The sequence below is a fragment of the Globicephala melas genome, chromosome 5, assembly GCF_963455315.2.
Source record: "Globicephala melas chromosome 5, mGloMel1.2, whole genome shotgun sequence".
In the NCBI taxonomy this organism is placed as follows: Eukaryota; Metazoa; Chordata; class Mammalia; order Artiodactyla; family Delphinidae; genus Globicephala; species Globicephala melas.
In genome coordinates, this window is record NC_083318.1 from 4,506,799 (window position 1) to 4,533,100 (window position 26,302).

Consider the following 26,302-nt stretch of genomic DNA (forward strand, 5'->3'; position numbering starts at 1 on the left):
ATCTGTGCCATCCCCTGGCCCCTCCACTGCCCTGGAAGGGCTTAGAGGTGAAGTGGGGAAGATCAGACGATTAAAGACAGACGTATCAGACAAGGATTCCTGCCTGTGTGCCCTGATCTCATTAACACAGTAATTGATCCATTGAATCCTGGCCTCACTGACTCATAGGTTGATTTCTCAATAGGGTGGTTGGTTTATTCATTCGTTCATCTAGTAAATCTTGACTGCGGCCTTTTTTTAAAAAAAAATTTTAATGAAGTATAGTTGATGTACAATGTGTGAATTTCTGCTATACAACAAAGTGATTCAGTTATACAAATATATATATTCTTTTTCATATTCTTTTCCAGTATGGTTTATCCCAGGATATTAAACATAGCTCCCTGGGCTCTACAGTAGGATCTTGTTGTTGACCCATTCTCTATACAATAGTTTGCATCTGCTCATCCCAAACTCCCACTCCATCCCTCCCCGAACCCCCTCCCCCTTGGCAACCACAAGACTCTTCCCTACGTCTGGGAGTCTGTTTCTGTTTCGTAGATAGGTTCATCTGTGTCATAGTTTAGATTCGACTGTGGCCTTCTTGAGCCAGGCACTGTGCTGCACTTTGGGGACGCGCATGAACAAGACAGCTCTGTGATCCGTGAAGCTCACCCTCTCGAGGGACAAGAGAGATGCTAAATATATGGGGAAAATCCAACAGGGCCGCGAGACAGACAGCGGTCAATGGCGGCAGATCCCAACCCGAGGAGGAACCGCTTAAGCTCAGGCTTGCAGGCGACCGAGAGGCAGCCCCGCGATCAGAGGAACAGCCCATGCCGAGGCCCAGTGTCCGAGTGGGCTCAGCACGTGCCGGGCTCAGCAGAGGGAAGCCTGCCCTTGAGCGAGCTGACCGGCGGCCCTGCCTGAGGAACACGTGTTTTGCCCTTAACAAATCACCCCCTAATTCCAAGGGGCTGCCAACGGGGAGGTGCCCTGTCTCCAGCCACACACAGCGCGCGCGCGCGTGTCTTCCTGGAAACCGGTAACGGCAGCCTCCCCCAGCGTGCACAGCCTCCTCCCAGAGAGCCCGGAGGGGCGGCGGCTGAGCGGAGGGGAGAACAGGGCCGCATTGTGAGCGTCCCACAGGCCGCTGTGGGCAAACAGAAGGCCCGAGTGTGTCCGGGGCGGGCAGGCGGGAGCTCAGAATTGCTCAGTGAACCCTCAGTCTCCAGGCCAAGTGCGCGGCCAGGAAGAAACAGGTCTTTATTACAGGGAGGCCCGGCACGGCCTGAAACGGAGGACACGCCGGGCTGTCCATCTGCAACCTTCCCGAGGCTTCACAGGGGTGGGGACTGGACACAGAGCCACAGGCGAGTATAGACACAGCGAGTCTACATTTATGATCCACAGGGGGGTTCACACACACACACACACACACACACACACACAGACACACACGCCTGGCTCCCTTCCCTCTGTGGCAGCAAAAAGAGAAGTGAAGTCTTCCCTTCCCTGAGAACAAGGAAGATAAAGGAAACAATGAACAGGCCAGAGAAGAAACATAACCTGGCCTGAAAGAGTTAATCATGTTGCAATGTAAATAGAAGTGAGACTTTTCTTCCTTCTTCTCTCGAGAGCAACTAAAGCAAAGGGAACAGCGAACAGGCGAGAGAAGAAACATAACCTAGCCTGAAAGAGTTAATCACCCCTCGGTTTACTTTAACTAATTTGTAGTAACTAGATTTGTACTTTAGGAAGCTAACCTCACTCCCTGACCCTATGTAATTTACATTCGGTACCCATCACCCCTAACTCTGTGTGAGTTACATTCCCTGCCTCTCACCCCCTAACCTTATTATGTCCCGGCACTTACATTCCATATGCCCCTGGTAAGAAATCACCCCCTAGGGGTGGGATAGGGAGGGTGGGAGGGAGGGAGACGCAAGAGGGAAGAGATATGGGAACATATGTATATATATAACTGATTCACTTTGTTATAAAGCAGAAACTAACACACCATAGTAAAGCAATTATACTCCAATAAAGATGTAAAAAGAATAAATAAATTCCATTGTTATTTATAAAAAAAAAAAAGAAATCACCCCCTATAGTTTTTGCATTTCAGAAACAAGGTCACTGGCCAATAAACCAGAGGCAAACGGACACAATTATCAGACTGCCGGACCCCAGTTACCGGGGTGGCCTGACGCCAGCTATGACTGTTTTGAAATAATGCAAAGGAAAGGAAGAATGCAAGACCTTCACTACTTTGATCCTTATCATAGACCCCCGGACTGCGAGCCTCACATATAAAATCTTCCCTGATTCCCAAGGAGGGGGGGCACAGCTCTGGAGGCGCTAGCCTGCTGTGTCTTCCCTTCTGCCTGGCAGAAAAATAAAGCCATCTCTCTCTTCCTCCAAAATCCCAGTCTCTGTATTTCGGTTCGGCCTCGGTGCACAAGGAAGCTGATGCTTCGGCAACAAAATGGGGGCTCGTCCGGGGTCTGCTCGCGTACAGGCAGCCCCGCAGGGCCCCTCGGCTTGATCGGAAGCTCGGGGATCTCTCTGCACGCCAGGCTCCTTCGGGAGAGCTGAGGGTTGGAGGATTTCTCTGAGGCCAGATCGCCAGGGACTCCCTGCCGCAGGGCTGTGCCGCATCACACCCGGCCTGTCGGCTGCGGCGGAGTACGGGGGAGAGGCTGACCTAGCAGCTGCCGAGGCTCATTTTGCCTTGAGGACACCTTCTCTTCTCTTGGCCGCGTCGGCCTGGACTTCCACTCCGAGAAAACACTGAATATTGGAGGATCAGAAAGAGGACGTAGGGAAGTCGCGACGCACCCGTCAGCACCTACGGTGAGTCTCCCGGACTGCGCTCCGTGACCTTCGACGGTCCTCTTAAGGGGAACTAAGGTACCAATTTGAGGATTTCGTGCAAAGGGAAATCCTGATGTGGAATGCTCCCTGCAAAGGGAGATTTGATGTAAGACGCCGCCTTGGGGCAACGGTCCAGGTCGAGTGGGACTCGGAAATCACGTTTGGGCGGGTCTCCTCCATATGTTTCTCTTTTTCTTTTTTGAGCATCCCTTTGCTGTTTCCTTTTATGGTTTATGTTTTATGTGTGGCTTCCAGCTGATGAGGTGAAGGTTTGTTTTGATTTGAGCGTGCTAATATCAAATGTCTGTTACCAACTGCTCGAGCCAAAATGGGAAGCGCTTCCTCTAAGGTTCCACCCACCTGGGAACACTTAGGGAAAATTTTAAATGACTGGTCCACCTATAGCTATGATCCAATGACAAAGGAAATGGCCTGAAAATGGGTCTCCTACAATTAGATCTTTATGGCCACGGGATGGGAAAAATGGACTGAGGTTCCCTTATGTTCAGGACTTTATGCCCCTTTTATTATAATCCTGCTCTAGGTGGCCCCATAATCAAAAGCCTGAGGAATCAGAAAAGAAAAGAAAAGAAAAGAAACGAAACTCTCCTGACATTCTAAAGGATCCTCTTCTAACTTCTCCCAACTCTCAGGGGAGTGGGAAGGTTTCCCCAGTCCTGCAAGTTCCCTCACCCCCAGATTCTTCTGATCAAACTAAGACCGCACCTCCCCAGAAGGACAATCCCTGCTGGGACAAGTTTATCAGCCAGTCTGCTCCTGTTATCAGAGCCAATTTGAGCACTCTCTGGTTTAAATTTTAGCTGTGCAACCGTGACCACAGAAAGAGAAAGATGATTTTTGACAGTATGGCCACAATATTCTTCAGACTCTGGAGAAAACTGGTTACAATAAAGCTTTTCTTAAAATTGCAAAACCAGTCCTTTTTGCATGTGCAGTTAGAAAAAGCTAGCTTGTTAAAATACTTTTCTCCAAAATTCTGACCCTGAGAGAACAAAAATATGCCTAGGGCAAAGCTTGAAGTTAACTGTTATCATGTCCTTGAGCTACAAACAAAGCCCACTTTGCCTGAGACTTCAGCCTTGGGTTAATTAGTAGAACTTCAAGCCAAGAAAAAAAAAAAGAGGCAAAGAGACATTTTAAATCTCAAGTGGAAACCATGAGATCTCTGTCTGTCTGGATACCTGTGTATGTCTCAGTATATGTTTCTGTCTTTGGATAATATTGCTGAGGATAATTTGTAAATGAGCTCTATTTAATTGGCTTAAAAGAAAAGCACTTACAAATCAAACAATTCTAAATACAAGAAAAATTAAATAAATTTCAGGTTCACGTGACCTGGGAATTATTCAATATTAAAATACCTGGTATTAATGTTTGTTAATCTAATTAATATAGACATGTCTTTAGAGCCATCAGCATTAGGGATAATACTTTTATTGTGCCTAGGTTTAATATAAACTAAATAAGATCTTATTATATCTGTTACAAATTTGTCAGCAATGAAAATAACTCGATGTGAAGAAACTTTTAAGAAAAAAAAATTGCAAATGAGATAAGAGCTTTGGGTGAAATTTTTAGGAATACTTACGTTTTAGGAATATTTACTTAAGAATGACCTCTCCAGATATCTGACAACTTGAAAATTTAGGGTTGTGCTAAATTAAGTTAAAGGATGCAAGTCATTAAATAGGCCATTTCCAAATAAAATAAGATACTGAAACATTAATTACTGAACCTCGGCTTCCTTGTACAGAGAAACAAAAGGTTTAGAACTATTAAAAAATGTGTTTGGTGCCACACTGAGATATTTTCTATAAGAAAGCACATTCCTTAAATATTATTTGGATGTACGTTTACCGGTCTACAGAGTGCTGATATAAAGGACAGTTCATGGTTGCTTAAGGAAAGTAGGATGTGTGTTTTTAGTAAAGAAGGTATGAGCAATGGAATTGCATTTTATTAAAGGAAAAGGAAGCAGGTCTGATTTACAGGTGGCTGTTTCTGAATGGGAAAATAAAGTGATGGATACAGAAAGTGATAAAAAAGGTTTGTGGAAAAGTGGACCCTGGGAAAAGAGTTTTATGCATGGTACAAGTTTTCTTAAGGTGTTGAACTGCCTTGGATGACAGATTTTAAGCTTCTTTACCTTTTAAGTGGTCAGTTCGATATTTGCCTTTAAATCTTTTATTGTCCTTTGGGTAAGTGAAAAGCAATCATTTCACAGTGATGTATTATCTTATCTGACTGAGTGTTCTAAACCCTTTTGTGTTTTTGATAAAACTTCCCAAATCAAGTTGTAATGAAGTTTCTTTGACCTCTAGCTAACTTTGGGGTGCTTCAAACAGCCTCTGAAACATCCCAAAGAGAGATGTTACACTAATTAGGTTCATTTGGTATGTTAAAATTACACGGGAAGTGTTGTCAAATGTGTAATAAATCTTCTTAGGTTATATTGTATGGTAATTGTTACTAATATAGATATTCTAGAAATCATATGGAGTTTCAAAAAAATTCTGAGGTCCTGGTAAAATGTTATCAGTCATAATTCTAGTTATTATCTCAAGCATCATATGGCACAACAGTAACCAAGTTACCTTGTAAATTACATTGTAATCAGAGTTTTAAACTTGCCATAAGTCTTTTGTCATTAGAGACACAGTTTCACTCTGAAGCTTTTGCAAAGATGCTTCTTCTTCAAGAAGATTGATAAAAAGAACTTTTGGATAAATACAAGTTTCTGACGTTCAGACCATAATGCTAAACTGGATATAAAGAAGCTCTTCTCCTCAAGCTACTTATGGTTTACAACAATTTGGTAATTTACACCTACGGGTAAAATTAAAACATTTATCTTTTCTCTCTATTTGCTCCCTCCACAGATTGGAAACTCTTAGGTCCCCAGCACCTTTATCAGATAAATTAGGAAGGCTACCTCACTAACAGGTACAGAAATCTCAAGGTATTTTCGGGACCTTGAAAAGGGAGGAATTCACCTGTATCTGGTAAGCGAAATCTGTGACAAGCCTTTGGTGGGACTTTCCTGAGAGGTCTTTTAAAAGTTCAGTCTGAGACTCCTTATAAAAGTTTCAGGAAGCAAAAAGGCTATATGATACAATACAGTTGTATAAATCATCAGGCCAAGTTTATTGACACCAGACTGAAATTTGGTTCTCTCTCTCTGTTAGAGAACAAAGTTTTCTTGGGATGCTGCTTTAATAACAGACTATGTAAATTTCTTTGCCTTTAAGTGATTCACATTTGCTTTTAAAATCTTTTGTTACTTACGTAAAGTAAATAAGTACTATCTCACAATGATCTATGAAGATCTTGGCACCCGTAGATAAAATTCATTCTGCTTCTACAAAAATTAACCTCTCATTGTCAGACTTTTGCCATCCTGACTGTCCTTAAACATGACAACAGTCCACTCCTAAATCAGGGAATTTAAAATGGGTAAACAATAGCTGTCAATCAAACAGTCAGGGCTATGGAAAATCCAAGAGGGCTGCCTGGCTTTTTCCCGCTCCCTGATAAACCTCATTTTTTATTTGATGGGATAAAGCCTTCCCTGGTTGCGGGGTTAATGCCCTCACAATGAAGAAAATCAATTATGTTTTACTGAATATTAAATTCTAGGTTTGTTCATTAAGGTCTGTGTTTACCAAGACTCCCTTCCCAGATAGTTCCTTGCAGTTACGTTATATTGCTAAAAAGTTTAATTGAATTATTAAAGGGCACTCTAAGTTTGTTTCTAAAGCTTATCTCCGTCATTTTTCTTTGGATGAAGATCAGATACCCCACGACCTACAACCAGGGGATTATACATACTGGAAAAGACATAATTTAAAGGACTATCTCCAGACTGGATGGAAGGACCCTTATCAGGTACTCTTAACTAGCTCATACACAGTAAAACTAAAGGGAATTAACTCTTGGATTAATTTCCACTCACAAAGGGCCCCTGCACTGGACTGGCCTATAGAGAGGATGGCTGACCTCAAAATCACCTTAAAACAACGCTCAAACGGAGGAGAAACTACACTCACACGAGGATGAGAAAAAGACATCATCAGAAGTGGACAGCTTCCCCAAGATCCTGGACCTGACTCATACGCTCATTTATAATGTTTTCTCGACTTCTTGGACCTTTGCATATGAATCAAATGTTTTTCTGTCATAGGCACGATGCTATGACAGTTTTTGTTGTTGTTGTTGTTGTTGTTTTTGCGGTGCGCGGGCCTCTCACTGCTGTGGCCTCTCCTGTTGCGGAGCACAGGCTCCGGACGCGCAGGCCCAGCGGCTATGGCGCACGGGCCCAGCCGCTCCGCGGCATGTGGGATCTTCCCGGACCGGGGCACAAACCCGCGTCCCCTGCATCGGCAGGCAGACTCTCAACCACTGCGCCACCAGGGAAGCCCCTATGCTAGTTTTAAAAATCAATCCAGTTGTTGGGTTTGTGGCCAATTACCTATGTCTAGTACTTCTGGGTTACCTGAGTGGACTTCTCCACTCCAAGGCTCTAATTGGCTGCCTCTTAGGAAATTTATCTTAAAAGGAAAATTATAGTCATGTTCAGGCCACTACTGATATGACTGGATGAGATCCCCTCACCTGACCAATTAATAACACCTGCTCTGACCCTGACCATACATACGAATTTTCCTCTATTACTCAAAGTTCAATCAGAGCAACAAGCAAAATTTCAGCCCAGGAATAAAACCTCCCCCAATTATGGGATGGATTTATGTAATTAACACCAGGCTACGGTAATTTAAGGTTAAAGGCTCCTCTAAAGGCTGGGAACAATTCAATCATACTAAGGATAATCAGTCTTTTAGTAACACTAAAAAACTGGGCTGAGTACCTTGTGGACACTGCCAGTATATAATTTCCCTGAAGAATAGGGATTGGTACAGAACAGACTAAGTCAGACGACCTGGGATATACCGGGCTGCCCCTAATGGAAGTTCTTGGCTGACTTCTTCCTTATGACTTTATGAATACTGCCAGCTATGTTATTTGTATTCTGCCTATTTCAAACAAAGTGATTGTTTCTTATGTTACCAAGTGTGTGACTGGGCCTCTGATAAAATGATGATATAGAGTTCCATATGAGATCAGTGATTGCAATAGTCTAACTCTAGATATGAGAAGAAGCAACAAGAGGGAGTATTGTCCTGGACCATAAGAGACTAGGAAGACAGGTGGTCCAGAGACTTCTGGATACTAGGAAAGGCCTAGGCCAGTAATAGCCCATGGAGTGGCTTATCAGCAAAATCTTCACCAGACCTGGGAAGGAGCATTCCTAACACCATGGGACAAAATGGTCAGGAAATGCCCCAAACCATGGTCGAAATTACGACCATAAAGGGGCCCTGTTGACTGAAAACTGACACTTGCCATCTACTTCTACAAGGATTAAATCATGAGCTGTTGTAGCTGGTGACCTCCAACACCCTCTACAAGGACTTCCAGGTGGAGAGCTGAAACGAGGGACTCTGTGCGCTGGGAAAAACTGACAGGACAGGCCTTGAGATAGTTAAATAATTTCAGGAGAAGATTTTACGAGCCCCAGTTCTTGCATCTTCTCATACCCAGAGAAACACTGACACCATTAACGGTGACACTATGGTGTGATTTAAGCAAGTCCTTTTATTGCTAAGAACTTGAGTTTTCTGAGCTGTTTTAGATATGGGATGCCACCGGCCAATTTCAAAACAATGTCTGCTGACAGCTGGTAACTGCAACCTTACTTCTTAAAGGTCTCCTCTTGTAGCTATTACACTTTTAGACGATAAAATTGCTTTAGATCATATGTTAACAAAAAGAGAAAACACATATGTAGTGACCAATAGCTCCTGTTATCTATATGTTAATACCACAACAAAGGTTAAAACCTACTTTGATGAAACTAGATAACCGGCTACCTGGCTACAAGTCTCCCCAAAGCACCAGGCCTAGACTGGGTTTCAGGCTTATTCTCCTAAAAAGAAATGAGATCTATTTTGTCTATTAACGTTTAGGTTGTCACGCCTCCAAATACTTCTAACAGGGTCTGTTCCACCTACATCAACCACAATGGGCTAATAGAAGAGGACACAGAATTATATATATATCACCAAATGACTCCATTCCTTTAGACAGGGTAACACAAGCGCCGTCTCTATCTAGATCAGGATCAAAATTACTACCAAACGTTCCATGGCTCTTCATCCTGCTTGGGCCCCCAGCTACAATGATTCTTTTATTAATCTTTGGCCTCTGTCTTTTTAAACTACTTGCTAAGTTCTGTCTCTTCCAGATTACAATAGGTTCACATCAAGATAATGATGACGCAAAGATTCCAGCCATTTCTCAGAACAGATGCTGCCAAAACAACAACAGAAGTCACCCTGGGGCCCTTAATAAGACAGGGCGAGAGCTCTGTGACCCCAACTAGGTAGGGTCTACGAACCCCTTGCCAGCCTGAGGAAGCGACAGAAGACAGACCGTCGTCCCTCATCCTCCCAGTAAAGATTTCTTGGGGTTCACGTCTCTCAGGGGGGGATTTGAAATAGGAGATAGGTGGGCCCCTGGGCCGGACAGCTGGAGTTTGTCAAGTGGAGCGGAACTGAAGTTTCGTCCTCAGCCAGACAAGAACGACGCCCGCTTCCCTTCCTCCATTGATATGGAGGGAATGAACTAGCAGTGGGGAATTTGTTGCAGCAAAAATAGAAATGAAGTTTTCCCTCCCCTGAGAACAAGGAAAATAAAGGGAACAGTGAATAGGCTAGAGAAGAAACATAACCTGGCCTGAAAGAGTTAATCACGCCTTGGTTTACTTTAACTGTCACTAATTTGTAGTAACTAGATTTGTACTTTAGGAAGCTAACCTCACGCTCTGACACTGTGTAATTCACATTCGGTACCCATCACTCCTAACTCTGTGTGAGTTACATCCCGTGCCTCTCACCCCCTAACCTTATTATGTCCGGGCACTTACATTCTATATGCCCCTCGTAAGAAATCACCCCCTATAGTTTTTGCATTTCAGAAACAAGGTCACCGGCCAATAAACCAGAGGCAAGCGGACGCAATTACCAGACTGTCGGACCCCAATTACCGCGGAGCGGCTGGGCCCGTGAGCCATGGCCTCTGAGCCTGCGCGTCCGGAGCCTGTGCTCCGCAACGGGAGAGGCCACAGCGGTGAGAGGCCCGCGTACCGCAAAAAAAAAAAAAATTACATGGGAAGTGTTGTCAAATGTGTAATAAATCTTCTTACGTTATACTGTATGGTAATTGTTACCACCCTATATTATGGTAATCCCCTCACCCTAAGGCAGACCCGCCTACCTGGGAAGGGGGATCCAGTGTTAATGGGGCTGTGACGCCAGCTATGACTGTTCTGAAATAATGCAAAGGAAAGGAAGAATGCGAGACCTTCACTACTTTGATCCTTATCACAGACCCCCGGACTGCGAGCCTCACATATAAAATCTTCCCTGATTCCCAAGGAGGGGGGGCACAGCTCTGGAGGCGCTAGCCTGCTGTGTCTTCCCTTCTGCCTGGCAGAAAAATAAAGCCATCTCTCTCTTCCTCCAAAATCCTTGTCTCTATTTCTGTTCGGCCCGGTGCCCAGGGGAGCTGATACTTCGGCAACACCTCCTCCTCCCTCCGCTAGCTCAGAGAGAATTTCTAAAATCCTTACTTGAAAGGTGCTGGCTGGTGAATAATGCCGACCACGTGAGGGCCTCTGTGCCCCGGGGCTCAGGTGCTCTTCAACAATCCCATGAAGCAGTTGCCTTTAGAAACCCCACTCTGCAGAAGAGGAAACTGAGGGTCAGAGAGGGTCTGGGACTTGGCCGGGTTCACAGCTGGTAAATGATGGACAGGGATGGAACCCAGGCCTGTCTGAGCCCTGTCCCCATGTATTTCACCACCATGGGGTGCGTGTGTGTGCGCGCGCGTGTGTGTCTGGTTGTTCCAGGGGGCATTGAGAAATCCGACTTGGTCAGGACGACGCGCAGGGTGGGCTTACTCCCTGCAACTGTCGGGGAAAAGTACCCTCTAAGTGCCCCCTGTCAGTGACCAGAACAGAGCGCCTGCTTCAGTCTGGGGCATTTCCTTCATGGGGTCAAGGGTCTGGGGAGCTGGGTCAGCCCCTGGAAGGCTGCTGGGCAGGAAACGGAACGGAGCCTGGGGGGCGGGGGTAGGGAGAGAGGGGGGAGGGGAGAGAGGGGGGAGGGGAGGGGGGAGCCTGCAGAATGTCCCCACCCTAAGGCGGACCCACCTACCTGGGAAGGGGGATCCAGTGTTTATGGGGCTGTAACCTCACAGTTCACTGGCCTCTGACCGGGACCCTCCCCCACTCCCCCCACTCCCTCTCCCGTCCTCAGAGAGTCTCTCAATCAAATCCACCCCAGTCCGCCCCGCCCTTCGCCTTGTTTAGAGCTTCCTGGGGACAAATTCCAAGGCCGCTGGGCCCGCCCCTTCTCTCCCTCACCTCCCGCCTCCCCCGACTTTGGACTTGGCACTCTCAGGAATCTCTCCCTGCCTGTGCTCCTGCGGACTCTCTGCCGGCATCCTTGCCGCGGCTGCTCCACCGGGAGGGGGGAGGGGGAGGGGGAGGGTCCCGTCCCCTCCGCCCAGCTCCCAGGCCCTTGCGCTTCCCCTGCCCAGCGCTGGTCACAGTGGGGACAGGTGACTCTGCTGTCCCACTCCTGGGCTGCTCCCCTCCCAAGGGTAGGATGGGGGTCCCATTACTCTGGCTGTGGAACAAATTACCCCAAGACTTCGTGGCCTGAAACCACCACTTCTTAAACTCACAGATTCCGTGGGCTGGGAGTTTGGGCTTGTCTGGGGCCTCAGCTGGAGTCACCTGGAGGTTTGTTCAGGTCGCGCGGTCGATGCTGGCTGTCCAGTGGGCCCTCCACGTGGGCTAGCAGGGGGGGGCAGCACCCACTTCAAGATGTAGGCGGTCTGGGACTTCCTTGGCGGTCCAGTGGTTAGGATTCTGCACTTCCACTAAAGGGGGTGCGGGTTCCATCCCTGGTGGGGGAACGAAGATCCCACATGCCATCAGCCAAAAAACAGGTGGAGGGGCGCTCCAAGGGGTGGGGGGCATGGACCCCCCCCCGACTGCTTGGTGGGAGCTGTGTAGGGAGGGTCATTTAGGAAGATACAGGACCAGCCCCCAGCAGGTTCTCAGGACGTTTCTGCTGCTCTGTTGAGCCCACATAGCCCCGCTGCAGCTTCCAGAAGAGGAAACTGAGGCCCAGGGTACTCGCTCAAGGCCCTCACGTGTGGGACGCCAGTTCCACTGCAGGACACTGCCCCCTAGTGGCCAGAGGCGGCATGTCCAGGAGCCGAGGCCTGAGAGCCGGTGTGGACGGCGGTGGGGGGGGGGGGGGCCGGGGCGGGGCTGACCCTGCCTCTCCTGGACCAGCGGGCAAACTCTTGAACCTCGGCAGGTTCCGCAGAGTGGGGTCAGCGCACATTTATGTCGTCAGTCTCGGTCATCCTGGTGACCCTCCCATCAGTGACATCCTTAGAGATCTCCACTAGAGGTAGTGTGGTACTGACTGGACCTGCTGAGTGGCCGTGGGGTGACTGGATGGTCACAGGGTTAAAGTCCACTCTGACTTATTTGAGGAAGCCATCAGTGACTCCCGTGGTCTCCAGGATAAAGGCCACAGTCTTTGAAGTGGCTTGGGAGGCCCCACCCACCCCCATCCTCCCCCTCAACCTCAAATTGTCAAGAGCCCAGAGGTTCCCACCACTTTAAGTCCAGCATCAGCAGAACAAGAGGCCCAGGTTCTGCAGCCCTGTGGGAGCCAGACCAACAGCCCAGCTGCAGGCTCCTTGCTCCCATCTCGTGCTTAGCCTACTTCTTTTTCTTTTAAGAATGTAAAATGCAGTTTGCCAAACTGAATTATCATAAGTTGATTGCACAATTATGACCCCACTGTATTACATGCTCTCTCTGTCTGTGTCTCTGTGTGTTTGCACTTGCTGTTCCCTCTGCCAGGACTGCCCTTCCCCTCAAATCTCTCTCTTCTACTCATCCGGCAAGGTTCAGCTCAGTCATCACCTCCTCCAGGGAGCCTTCCCTGACTGCCCACCCCAACCCCGGACCTCATATAGAAGGCCAAGTTTTTTCTTGTGACAACCTAGATGACTCTTTAGCTGTCTCTCTCCTCACTGTCCCTTGAGGTAAGGGACTGGGTCTTATTCACATGTGTCCTCCATGCCCAGACCAGCACCCAGCACGTGTTATGAACTCAAAACAGTGTTTGTTGAGTGAATGAATAAAGAATTGCCTGTAGAAATGAGACCATCCAGGGGCGTGGCTAAGAACTCAGATGCTGGAACCAGCCTGCCTGGGTCCAACTTCCATTTTTGCCACTAATAAATAGGCTGTGTGACCTTAGATACTTTCCTTGACTTCTCTGGGCCTCAATCATCTCAAAGGCTAGGAGAGTCTGAAAGGAGTGGGCCAGCTCTTATCCATGCATTTTCATCCAGCAGTGAGTACTTTTTTTTATCCCAGCTGATTCTAAGACTGGGAGGAAACATAAAAAAGTATAAAATACAATGGGAACACTGAGATGCAGAAAGCACCCTGGAGTCGGAGCCTTGACGTAGCTGGGTGTGACCGAGAGCAGGTCCCCTCCCTGCTCCCTTCCAGGAAATTTAAGTCCTGCCCTCCTGAAGTGCTAACTACGGGCCAGAAAATCGATTAGCTCATTGAATCCTCCCGTGATCCTTTATGAGTATGATCATTGACATTTTATAGATGGGGAAACTGTTTCCCAGGGGAAGACAGCTGCAAGGTGGTGGAGCTGGGATTTGAACCCACGCAGTCTGGCCCTTGAACAGTCACTCAGACGTTTCACTGTACCACCCGTTTGCCATTCCCTGCCTTCTCGAGATTCAGCCTCTCGCTCCCCGTGGCTGGGTCTCCCACAGCCCTCACAGTCCTCTATACTTCAGTATGCAGGGGACTGTGTCTCAACACACACATGCACATGCGCATACACGCACACGTGCGTGTATCTCCACCTGAAAGAGTGTGGCCTTCTGTCCTCTCTCTCTGTGCCAGGGTCCTGGGTGAGCTCCACTGTCACTGTCCCAGGTTTATCCAGCGAAAGTCAGGACAAATGGCCAGGAAGTGGAATCCCCACACGCAGGGGAGAGACACCCGACACCAGGGCCTTCGTCTCCGTCCTCACTCGAAACCTCACCGAGGCCCTGGTGCCACCCCTTGTTGTTCCCTTTTCCCTGCTCTGCTCCCCATCACGCTCGGGCTGTCTCCTGCTCCTGGTTCAGGTCTCAGCATGGATGGTATCACCTGCCAGAGGCCTTCTCCATCCTGGGCCATCCCGGGAGTGGGGGGACGGGGGCGTGGCTGGAGTGCTTTTCCAGTATGCAGGGCACCTCCGCTCACAGCCAGATCAGAAGCGAATGACATCTTCTCTGTGCTTCTGCTCCCCATCTGAAAAGTGGGGATCACCTCTGGGTCCTCAGCTGGTAGAGTCTATGCTGGCTGTGGAATGTGGAGAGAGGCAGAAGGGAATCGCTGGCCAGGGCTCCTGGGAGTTGAGGCCACAGAGCCCAGGGTTCTGGTGCCTGGAGCAGAGCATCCAGCCAGCACAGAGCCTGGAACCTGGGGGAGAGGAAAGGGGTCAAGGCCTCTTCCCTAGAAGGGAAGACAGACTCATGAGACCAAAAGGAATGAACTCTGGACACAGCCTGGGTGGAGCTCAGGGGCTTGTGCGGTGTGGACAAAGCCACCGTCAAAAGAGCACATGCTGTGATTCCATTTACATAACACTCTCAAAATTAACAACAACTATGTGTGTGTGTGTGTGTGTGTGTGTGTGTGTGTGTGTGTATGGTACTGTGGAGAGCAGATCAGTGGTTGCAGGGGTTGGGATGGGGGGGCATGGCCATAGGGAATAGCATAAGGGGATTTTTTTGGAATGATGGAGCAGTTCTGTGTCCTGATTGGGGTGGTGGTTACACAAATCTATGTGCAATAAAATTCATAGAACTATATACAAAGAGAAAAGTAAGTGCATGGAAAAACAGGAGAAATCCAAGTAAGGTCTGTGGTTTAGTTAGTAGTATCATGCCAGTGTCAATTTCCAGGTCTTGGCCATCGCATTATGGTTTTGTAAGATGCTGTCACTGGGGGAGCTGGGTGAAGGGCACAGGAGAGTTCTCTGAATTATTTTCGCAACTTCTCTGCAAGTCTAAAACTACTTCAAAATAAAAATGCTAGGAGTACTTCATCCAACAACAGCAGAATATACACTCTTCTCAAGTTCACATGGAACTTTCACCAAGATAGACCACAAAATACACCTTAAATTTAAAATACAGATTGGGAATTCCCTGGCGGTCCAGCGGTTAGGACTCTATGCTTCCACTGCAGGGGGGAATGGGTTCGATCCCTGGTCGGGGAATTAAGATCCTGCAAGCTGTGCGGTGTGGCTAGAAAAATAAATAAATACAAATTTAAAGATTAAAAAAATAAGAGAATACAGATCATATAATGTATACTCTCAGATCTCAATGGAATTAAACTAGACATCAGTAACAGAAAGATAGTAGGAAAAGGCCAAGATACTTGGAGATTAAACAACACTCTTCTAAATGACACGTGAGTCAAAGAAGAAATCGCAAGAGAAATATTAGAAGATTTTGAACTAAATGAGTGAAAATGCAACTTACTAGAGTTTGTGGGATGCAATGAAAGCAGTTCTCAGAGGGAAATTTATAGAATTGACTGTATCTATTAGAAGACATCTAAAATCAATCATTTCAGCTTTTAGAAAAAGAAGAGAAAATCCAGAGTAAAGCACAGATGGCCAACAGGGACACGAAAAGATGCTCAGTATCACTAGTCACCAGGGAAATGCAAATCAAAATCACAGTGAGGAAAAAAAAAAAAAAAAAAAATCACAGTGAGCGGGGCTTCCCTGGTGGCGCAGTGGTTGAGAGTCCGCCTGCCGATGCAGGGGACGCGGGTTCGTGCCCCGGTCCGGGAAGATCCCACATGCCGCGGAGCGGCTGGGCCCGTGAGCCATGGCCGCTGAGCCTGCGCGTCCGGAGCCTGTGCTCCGCAACGGGAGAGGCCACAGCAGTAAGAGGCCCGCGTACGGCAAAAAAAAAAAAAAAAAAAAAAAAAATCACAGTGAGATATCACCTCACTCCGGTCAGAATGGCTGTAATTCCGTAACTCCACCCAGCTGAGAAATGAACCAGGGGTGCCCGAGGCTCGCACACAGTACCCTGATAAATCACTCCTCCTCCTGGGTGGTGGGGGAGAAGGTGAACAGGAAGACAGGCGCACGGAGCGCCCGCTACGGTGGTTGTTATCCCTGGTGGCGCTTCCCCATCATCACCATCACCATCTACCCTGAGAAACCTTTACCTCCTCACCACCTCACGCCATCAGGATGGCCACTGTCAGAACAAGTGTCGGTGAGGATGTGCAGGAACTGGAACCCTCGTGCACTGATGGTGGGGATGTCCATAGAACAGCTGGGTGGGAAACAGTATGGTGGTTCCTCAAAAAAACTGAAAATAGAACCACCATGTGATCCAGCAGTTCTACTTCCAGGTACTTACCCCGCAAGATCGAAAACAGGATCTCAAAGAGATATTTATACCTCCATGTTCATAGCAGTGTTATTCACGATGGCCAAAAGGTGGAAGCCGCCCAAGTGCCCATCGACAGGTGGATGGCTATCAGGAATTCCCCCGAGGCCCCGTGGTTAGGACTTGGTGTTTTTGTAACAGGAAAGAGCCAATCCTGGCTCCGTGTTGGATCTGATTTACTTTAACCTTTGCTTCCCGTTGCTTTTGTTCGCTAAAAGGATACAGCCTCTACATAATGGCCTGCTTCGGGGAACCCTGCCACTCTGTCTGAATGTTAAACCAAAGTGCCTTTGGTCAGGGAAGCGTCTCCTGACCCTGTCCATCTGTGAATGGCTGCAAGAAAGATGAAATTAACACACCCCTCCCCGAAGCTGGCCATTCCAGGAGATATTTGCGAGACTTATGGTCTTTTTACCTTACTTCCCCACCTCCTCTCCCTGTCTGTTCTCTAAAAGAAACTGGCATCCAAACCCTGAGAAGATGGTGTTTTGGAGACATTAGTCTGCCATCTTCTCAGTCTGCCGGCTTTCCAAATAAAGTCATATTCCTTTTGCCTCATCACCTCATCTCCCGATTTATTGGCCTGTTGGACTCGGTAACACTTTCACTGCTGTGAGCCCGGGTTCGATCCCTGGTTGGGGAACTAAGATCCCGCAAGTCACACGGCATGGCCAAAAACAAAAACAAAAAAACGGATGGATAAGCAAAGTGTGGTCTACCCATACAATGGAATATGATTTAGTCTTCGAAAGGAAGGAAATCCTGTCACACACTACAACAGGAATGAAACTTGAAGACATTATGCTCAGTGAAACAAGCCAGTCGCAAAAAGACAAATACTTATGTGAATGCGCTCGTATGAGGTCCTTCCTTAGAGCAGTCAAGTCCACAGAGACAGAAACTGTAATGGTGGCCACCAGGGTCTGGGGAGGGGAGGGAGTGCAGAGGTGTTTCATGGGGACAGAGTTTCTGTTTTGCAAAATGAAGAGTTGTGGAGATGCATGGTGGTGACGGCTGCACAGCAGTGTGAAAGTACTTAATGCCACTGAACTGGACACTGAAAAGTGGTTACGATGGTAGATTTATATTATGTGTATTTCACCACAATTTTTTTTGGAAAAAAGAATAAAAACAATGATTGAACTAAAAAATCAGTTAACAAAAATAAAAGAACACTTACATTCACAACTCAGATGCCTTCCTGAACAATCTTATAAAGCAATAGTGCTGGCACCTGAAACCCAGGTGTCCCAAACTACTGAGAATTGTGACATCACTAATAGCACATCACCCCCCCAAACCTCCCATCCTGCTGGTTCCTGTCTCAATTAATAGTGTCACAGGGAACAATGTGCTATTAAGAAAGTCTATGGGTAAGCATTTTCACAATCTAGAAAGTGACAGATATTTGGGGGTGAGGGGGAAGGAAGGTAGCGTGTGGGGGGGGGTCTGCTTTTTTTTTTTTTCCCGAGAAAAGACTGAAATCGTTTTTCTGGTTTTGCCAGGACAAGGAGCTGAATTAACATCGGAGGAACCTGAAGGATGTGGCCCTCGCCATTTCCGCCCTCCTGGTTCTCTGCGTCTTGCTCATCCTCCTGTCTGTCCCCTTTCATTCATCCAGCAGACACGTTTGGAGTGCCTACCCTGCACCCAGCATGGTGGCCACTGATCCAGGCCTGCACAAAACGGACAAAGATTGCCCTAGCAGGGGAGACAGAAAAAACAAGCAAACAAATAAAGGAGGATGCTCATTCCGGTAGAGAGGTAGAGAGAAGAGCTGCGAGGACAGCAAGCAGGGTGAGGGGCATTGCCCTCAGCTACCACGTCCACCCTCCCATGCCCCGGGCAAGAAGAGCAGCCAGCAGTGCCTTGGAGTACAGCTGTGGTCCTCACACTGTGAGCCCCTTGGGCAGACAGGGCCTGGTGGCTCTGACTGCCCGGTGCTGGTGTGTTTATTTCCCGAAGGCTGGGCTGGACCAGCTGCTTTCAGGCGGCTGTTCCTGTTCCCACAGCTCCCTCTGCTGGAAAGGAGCTGCTCCTGCAGCCGAGGGCAATCCCGTAGTTACAGGGGCGACAGTTCCCGGTTATTCCCTTCCTCTGGCTCCAGGGTCTCATGTGACCACAGACTGACCCCTCCCCTTTGAGGATGAAAATCGTAACGAAAAATCTCTCATTCTAAAAGAAATGCATTTCCTTTTCTATTACTGGGACTAAGGATTTAGGTTACTTTGTAAAATATTTTTTTTAACAAATAGTTTTTAAGTTTTTTACTTTTTCAGAGTCTCTTTAGATAGTTCTGCAAGTTCTATACCAATATCCCTGAGGCACGGGAGCCCACAGGATTGCTTGTACGGGTTTAGCAAGTTCCGTCCATGAAATTTGGATTGGATTAGGTTGGTGTCTGACCTTGTCTCCCACTGGCCTGTCAAGCTCTTGGGAGATTTCCCTTGGGGTCCTCCGCCCACCTGTGGTGATTGATTTCCCAGCAAACATGTGATTGAATTACCGTATCTGCTTTGCCTCCTATTCCTTTTGGGGTGCCTGGCTCTCGTCTAGATGTTCATCCTCTCCGCCAGTGTGAGTCATTCATTCAACAGGTATCTGAGTGTGCCGGGCACGGTGAGAATACAGCCGAGGAGAAGTGGGACTGCCAGAGCCCATGCCCGCCTGGAGGTGGGCCGACAGCCATCTAATAACGACCCAGACACAGTGGTGGTGAGTGCTATGAGGGGAACACGCTGGGCATCTCCCAGGATCCAGGTGAAGCTGGAGAGATGTGAATGAGTGAGAGGAGAGAGGCCCAGGACCAGTGAGGGCGTAGGGGCCAGATCCTGCAGGCCTGGCCGGCCACAGGACAGACTTTGGATTTTATTCAAACATAACAAGAGACACTGATGGGCGTTTCAGGTAAAACTCAAGTGTATTTGATTTCTGGAAAGACCCCTTGTGCCGCTGTGTGCTATATGAAAAGTGGCTTGGAGAGGGGATGGGGGAAGCAGGAAACCACTTAAGAGAGGGCTGAGTGGCCCAGGTGAGACGGGGCGGCGGTGGGGACAGACACAGAGGACGCACTGAGGATGTTTTCGGGGGTGCTGGGAGGCACACTGATGAATTGGATGTGCGCTCTTACTATTCACAGCACATCACTCCTAGTCAAAGTCTTCAGAAGATACTGCCATGAGTTCATGAGGCAAAGTTCCTGGTAAAGAAAGCAGGGGTGACGAGGCAGACAGGACAGATGTTGGCCCAAGGTCATTTTTCTGTCTCCAGAATGGAGGTTGGGGGGGGGCCAGGCACACCCCGCTCTAGCTGGCACTGCCCCCTTCACCTTCTCCTGATTCCCTCCTCTCCCACCCCTGACCAGCTGGAGAGTTAAGAGGGCCCTTCTGGATCTCAGAAAACTGTCCTTCCACCTCTTCCTAAGTCAGTAACAAGTTGAGAATTGCAGCTGCGCTGTACTTGCTTGTTACTTGTGTCACAGCCAAGGACGGCTGGTGACGTGGATCCCATCTGCCACCCTGAGCCCACCTTTCTCCTTAGTCACTTTCAGCAGTTGGAAGAAATCCTTACGAAATAACGCTTCACCTCTTCCTATGCTGTCCCTTCTGACAGCTGTTTAGCTAAGCTAGTTTAAAACTTTAAGTTCAGACCATTATTAGTTTTTTCCTCTCAGTATGTCCTTCGTATGTCCCGAGCTGTGTGACTCCAGGACCCCTACTCTCAGGTTCATGATGGACACACCTCCTCACATATGGTCCAAGGCTCATATTCCTGAAAGTTCTGGCTTGGAGGATAAAAAGCCACAAGGTACTTAACCACCTTATTTCGCGTGTGAATTTTATTTATTTTTTTATTTGGTTGTTCTGGGTCTTAGTTGCTGCATGTGGGCTCCTTAGTTGTGGCATGCGAACTGTTAGTTGCAGCATGCATGTGGGATCTAGTTCCCTGACCAGGGATCGAAGCCGGACCCCCTGCATTGGGAGCGTGGAGTCTTTGCCACTGCGCCACCAAGGAAGTCCCACATGTGTGAATTTTACGTGTGAATAAATAGCACCCAATTTTATGTGTGCTTCCAGGGCGACTCCTGTACGCCCGAGGCTGCCTTTGGACGCACGAGGGGATGTCCTAGGTACTCCTGAAATCTCTAAGTGGCTACTGTGCTCTTGGCTGTAGGAATGAAGAACAAGCTAATTGCACAGGGCACTCTACTCAATACTCTGTAATGACCTATATGGGAAAAGAATCTAAAAAATACAGTGGTTTTATGTATACGTATAGCTGATTCACTGTGCTGTACAGCAGAAACACAACATTGTACATCAACTAGATTCCAATTAAAATTAAAAAAAAAAAAAGCTAATCGTCTCTAGGGTGACGGGTGGTGTGCTCCTCTCAGCCTTTATGCGACCCCATGCCCATCCCTGCTTATTCTTCTAGAAGGTGGGGGAACTCTAGACCCCGGCAGCAGACACAGTCTGCAGGAGTCACCAGAATGACAACACACCCCGCTCTCCCCCAGCCTCAGCACTGGGGGCCTCCCTCCCAACTTTGCTACTGACTTCACAAGAGGTGGAAGGACAGTTTTCTGAGATCCAGAAGGGCCCTCTTAACTCTCCAGCTGGTCAGGAGTGGGAGAGGAGGGAACCAGGAGAAGGTGAAGGGGGCAGTGCCAAACAGAGCGGGGTGTGCCTGGCTCCCCCAACCTCCATTCTGGAGACAGAAAAATGACCTGGGTCTAACATCTGTCTTGTACTATGCAAACCAGCTTCCAGTCCCCATTCCCAATGAGGCCCTGCACTAATCTCTAGTAGAAACCTCAGAAACAACACCGAACGACTAAGAGAATTTCAGAACCCAAGGTCCCTTAGATATAAGGTGCACAGATAATGATGTAAATTATCTTCCAGGGCTTCCCTGGTGGCGCAGTGGTTAAGAATCCGCCTGCCAATGCAGGGGACACGGGTTCAAGCCCTGGTCTGGAAAGATCCCACATGCCGCGGAGCAACCAAGCCCGTGTGCCACAACTACTGAGCCTGCGCTCTAGAGCCCGTGAGCCACAGCTACTGAGCTCACGCACCTAGAGCCCGTGCTCTGCAAAAAGAGAAGCCACCACAATGAGAAGCCCGCGCACCACAATGAAGAGTAGCCTCCGCTCGCCGAAACTAGAGAAAGCTTGCGCAAAGCAATGAAGACCCAACGCAGCCGAAAATAAAATAAATTAAAAAAAAATATATATATATATATAAATGTGTGACACAGAAGATCCATGAAAGCTAAGGTCGGAGATTACACAATCAGATTTTTCACGATGCACAGCTGAGAATACACCTACTTTACAAACCTCAAAGATCTATGATACATGACACAAAAGCAACCTAAGCTCTATGCTTGAGTTCTACTACCTAGGAGGACCACCTTATAAAAGAGATTAAAATCAACATCAAAGCCTGTTGTACCTGCAAGGGATCTTTAAGATTCCACGTGGTCAGGGTGAAAGAACAAAATCCTAATACCAGTCATATTACCACACAAATAATTTAACTGTTCACTTTGAGGAGAAATAAATATTTAATGCTGTGAACTTTCTTTATCCCACTCCTTAAATCGCATACTCAACATGTCTATTTTCAAACAAGCAAAAAGGAAAGTACGTACAGTCCTTTTCAGATGGAAACCCTTTCCAATAAAATTTAAATTTTATTAATATTTAATTATAAACCAAACGTTGGGAATCATATATAGACACGTTTGCTATGGACAGACTTAGACTGTGAGGTCATACTTTCAAAAAAACTTCAGAATGAGTTGCAATAAATCAATACGTTTTCTCAGAAATTGTATAATTTCCTTCGGTTTGCAATCCATTATATGGAAAGTTTAATATAATTTTAAATAACTTACCACCTATCCTAGAAGTAAGCTATTGAAAACTGAATCACTATTAGGATCGAATTAACAAGGCTTTAAAGGCTCAGTTTTCCTAAGGGTATACAAATATACAAATCTTGAAAAGGTAATACTGTTAGTTGAGCTGTAAAATCCATAAAAATAACGGTTCTGCCACAGTGCCCGGGTAAGTTCATTCATTTTGCTTCCCCGATGCCCCCCACCAAGCAGCTTTGAAGCTTCAAGTTTGAACTGGAAGGCGTAGAAAATCACACATCCTTCGTGAAATGATGAAGATACTGAGAAATCAAGTGTGCAAAAAATAAACTCTACAATTCCATACTCCAACATCATGTATGTCTAGTTACAGGATTTTCAACTGGTTTGATTACTACTCGAGAGAATTTCAGACCCGTCCTCTGGCAGCGCTGTCCCGCGGACTCAGACCTGAGATCTTTCGCTGCAACAAGGAAAGTGGTCTTCGGTTCGAAACACGACGGGGGGTTCGTAGCTGGTCCCCTGGGACCTGCTGGAGGGCGCCTTGTTGAAGAAGGAGGGCACATTCATTGTGCGCAGGAGCTTCCTGAACGTACTGGGGAACGTCCCCAGCTCGGCCTCCGCCCTGGAGACCTGCTCCTCCAGCCTGGCTACACTGGCGCCGATCATCCCGACGAAGGCCTCCAGCCGGTCGATCTTGCTGTACACTCTCCGCATCTCGGTGGCCTTGGCGTAAATGCAAGGCACGCCCTCGCTGACCACGTGGGAGGAGTCGCCGCGCAGCATGTCCAGCATGCCCACAAACTCGTCCACCCTGGTGAGCAGGTCCTCCAGGCTCGCGTCCAGCTCCTCGACCTCGGGCCGCGCCCCCGCGCCAGGCAGCAGGCAGGCGGCGTAGCCCGAGGCGGCGCGGCGCAGCAGCGGCAAGTCCCGGCTGGGCGCGCCCGACTCCGGGCCCTCATCCTCCCACGGCACCGACGCGCTGCTGTGGCTCTGGGACACATTACCGCTGTCCCCGCTCCAGGCCGCCACCTGGGGCTCGGCCTCCTCGGCCGGCCCCTCGCACGGCAGCCTGCTGCCCTCCGCGAAACCTTCCATGTCTCGCAACTGACCCGGAACACCAGCCCCGCTTCCAGCCTCTGCGCGCGCATGCGCACGCAGAGCACGCAGCACTACTTCCAGCCTCTGCGCGAGCACGTACACCCGCCCTTGCTACTGGCCTCCTCTGCCCCGCGCATGTGCACGCGCACCCATCTCTGCTTCCAGCCTCGGAACGCTCATGCACGCGCGCGGCGCTCTCCCGCGCACAGGTGCTCACGCTCAGAGCGTGTCGGAAAAAAACATGAACGTGTTGGGGAAAAAAAAAACCCAACGTGTTGGGACTTGCCTGGTGGCGCAGTGGTTAAGAATCCGCCTGCCAATCCAGGGGACAAGGGATTGAGCCCTGGTCCGGGAAGATCCAACATGATGCGGAGCAACTAAGCCCGTGCGCCACAACTACTGAGTCTGCGCTCTAGAGCCCGCGAGCCACAACTGCTGATCACACATACCACAACTACTGAAGCCCGCGCGCCTAGAGCCCGTGCTCTGCAACAAGAGAAGCCACCGCAATGAGAAGCCTGTGCACCGCAACGAAGAGCAGTCCCTGCTCGCTGCAACTAGAGAAAGCCCACGCGCAGCAACGAAGACCCAATGCAGCCAAAAATAAATAAATAAGAACGTGTAACGGGAATACAATAAAGTTTGTGTATCTTAAGTGTACACATTGATTATTTTTTACATATCCATACAACCACATAACCTCCAACCAGGTCAAGATATAGAACATGTCCAGGAACCATGACGGTCTCCCGGCTGCTATCCCTAGTTTCTTCTTGCTGTTTATAGTTAAATGAAAGAGAAGTGAGATAAGCAAAAGGAAGGTCTGTTAAACCTTGATTTTTTTTTTTTTCTTTTTTTGGCCGCGCGACTCGTGGGATCTTAGTTCCCCGACCAGGGATCGAACCTGTGCCCCCTGCAATGGAAGGACAGAGTCCTAACCACTGGACCGCCAGGGAATTTCCAAACCTTGATATTCTTGATGACTTTGAAAGTTCTCAGCCTCTCCAGATGGCTAAAATAAAGAAACAAAATTAGGGACTTCCCTGGCGGTCCAGTGGTTAAGACTTCACCTTCCAATGAAGGGGGTGCGGGTTCGATCCCTGGTTGGGGAGCTGGGATCCCGCATGCCTTGTGGCCAAAAAAAAAAAAAAGCCAAGGCGTGGAACAGAGGCAATATTGTGACAGGACTTTAAAAATGGGCCACATCAAAAAAATCTTTTTAAAAAAGAAACAAAATTAAGAAATAGCTTTATAGTAAAGATCAAATCCAGGGTACTGCCAGAAAAAAACAAGGAGTTGTGACTGTAAAATACCTCTTAATCAACAGTCAATCAAAGAAAGAAATGGAAAATTTTATCTGAGCCAACCTGAGGATTATAACCTGGGAGACAGTCTTTCAGAAAGCTCTGAGAACTGTTCCACCTTTTAGAAGTCAAAGCACAATTATATGGTTTTGAGACAAAGGATTATACATCAAAGTAACATATTGACGGTTTACATAGCCCAGATCTGCACGTGCAAGGCAAGCAGTGGGTCATCATGACCCCTAACGGCAGCGGTCTGCAACATTTTGGGCACCAGGGACCGGTTTCATGGGAGACGGACGGGGGCATGGGATGCTTCAGGTGGTAACGCGAGCGACGGCGAGCGGCGGGGAGCGGCAGGCGAAGCTTCGCTCACTGGCCTGCCGCTCATCTCCTGCTGTGCAGCCCGGTTCCTAGCAGGCCAAGGACCGGTGGGGTTGGGGACCCCTGCCTTACAGGATTGAAGAGGAATGTTTTCTCCTAAGGAGTTACCTCGCTAGTGCCAGGAGAAAATTGCTTTTTTATTTTTTTGGCAAGCAGGCACTCCTGCATCTTCTAAGGGAATCTTGTTACTGTAAAATGCAGATGCACAATGCATACTAAAGAGGGATAGTGGCCCACATAGGCAGAGAGAGAACTGTATTTAAAAATTTTTTCTTGTCCTGCCCTAAAAGTAATTGTAATTCATCAAACCCCCTCCCCTTTGATTGCCCAATTTATTGTTAAATAAGAAAACATCATCTTTGTCTAAAAAATTTCCTCCCATTTTCCAGTTGATCAATCATTATGGGTTGAATGGGGAAAACTTAGAAAACAGAGAGGCAAATGTTGTAAAATCTTTTTTAAAAAACTCAGAAAAATCAAAGATGGCAGCTCAAAGTACCATTCAGTCAGAACAACTCTTTTTTTTAAACTTTATTTTATTTATTTTTGGCTGTGTTGGGTCTTCATTGCTGCACGCAGGCTTTCTCTAGTTGCAGTGAGCGGGGGCTGCTCTTAGTTGCGGTGAGCAGCTTACTGTGGTGGCTTCTCTTGTTGTGGAGCACGGGCTTTAGGCGCACGGGCTTCAGTAGCTGCAGCACGCAGGCTCAGTAGTTGTGGCTCGCGGGCTTAGTTGCTCCACGGCATGTGGGATCTTCGCGGACCAGGGATCGAACCTGTGTCCCCTACATTGGCAGGCGGATTCTCAACCACTGCGCCACCAGGGAAGCCCCAGAATAGCAACTCTTTAAAGAGATTGAAGATGTGCCTCAGAGACTCTCAAACAATAGGGTCTTTGGTCCAATAGAGTGAACCCCAATGAGATTCAAAGGAAACCTATGAAGTATTTTAAGACCATCATATTAGAAGAAACACCGCAGCTAGAAGGGACAGAGATGGTACAAAATGAAACGCCTCTGGACACCCCAAATTTCTAGAAGCATGAAGCATGCTGAGGAAATTACTCATCTGTAAATACATACTACCTATCATGAAAAAGGAAGTATGATTCA

General features: G+C 47.9%; 1 protein-coding gene and 2 long non-coding RNA genes across 5 annotated transcripts in view; 1 reads left to right on the plus strand and 2 right to left on the minus strand.

The window, feature by feature from the left end:
* The window catches only part of LOC132597332 (uncharacterized), a 39,355-nt gene that overhangs the window by 3,598 nt on the left and 9,455 nt on the right, over positions 1-26,302 (minus strand). For 2 of the 3 annotated variants that reach the window (XR_011377467.1, XR_009563918.1), the window contains exons 2-3: positions 11,683-11,904; positions 10,565-10,674 (exon numbers count right to left, since the gene is read on the minus strand). This is a non-coding gene — a long non-coding RNA (uncharacterized lncRNA). The remainder of the gene's footprint in view (positions 1-10,564; positions 10,675-11,682; positions 11,905-26,302) is intronic. The other variant, XR_011377468.1, reaches the window with a different exon arrangement.
* Positions 1,975-10,465, plus strand: LOC115863721 (uncharacterized). Its single transcript, XR_004043642.2, has 3 exons — positions 1,975-2,835; positions 5,757-5,879; positions 6,665-10,465. It is a non-coding gene; the product is annotated as an uncharacterized lncRNA (long non-coding RNA).
* Positions 21,239-24,536, minus strand: BLOC1S4 (biogenesis of lysosomal organelles complex 1 subunit 4). Its single transcript, XM_030876879.3, has one exon. It carries the CDS (start codon positions 23,500-23,502, stop codon positions 22,849-22,851), a length of 654 nt encoding a protein of 217 aa, XP_030732739.1. The 5' UTR covers positions 23,503-24,536; the 3' UTR covers positions 21,239-22,848.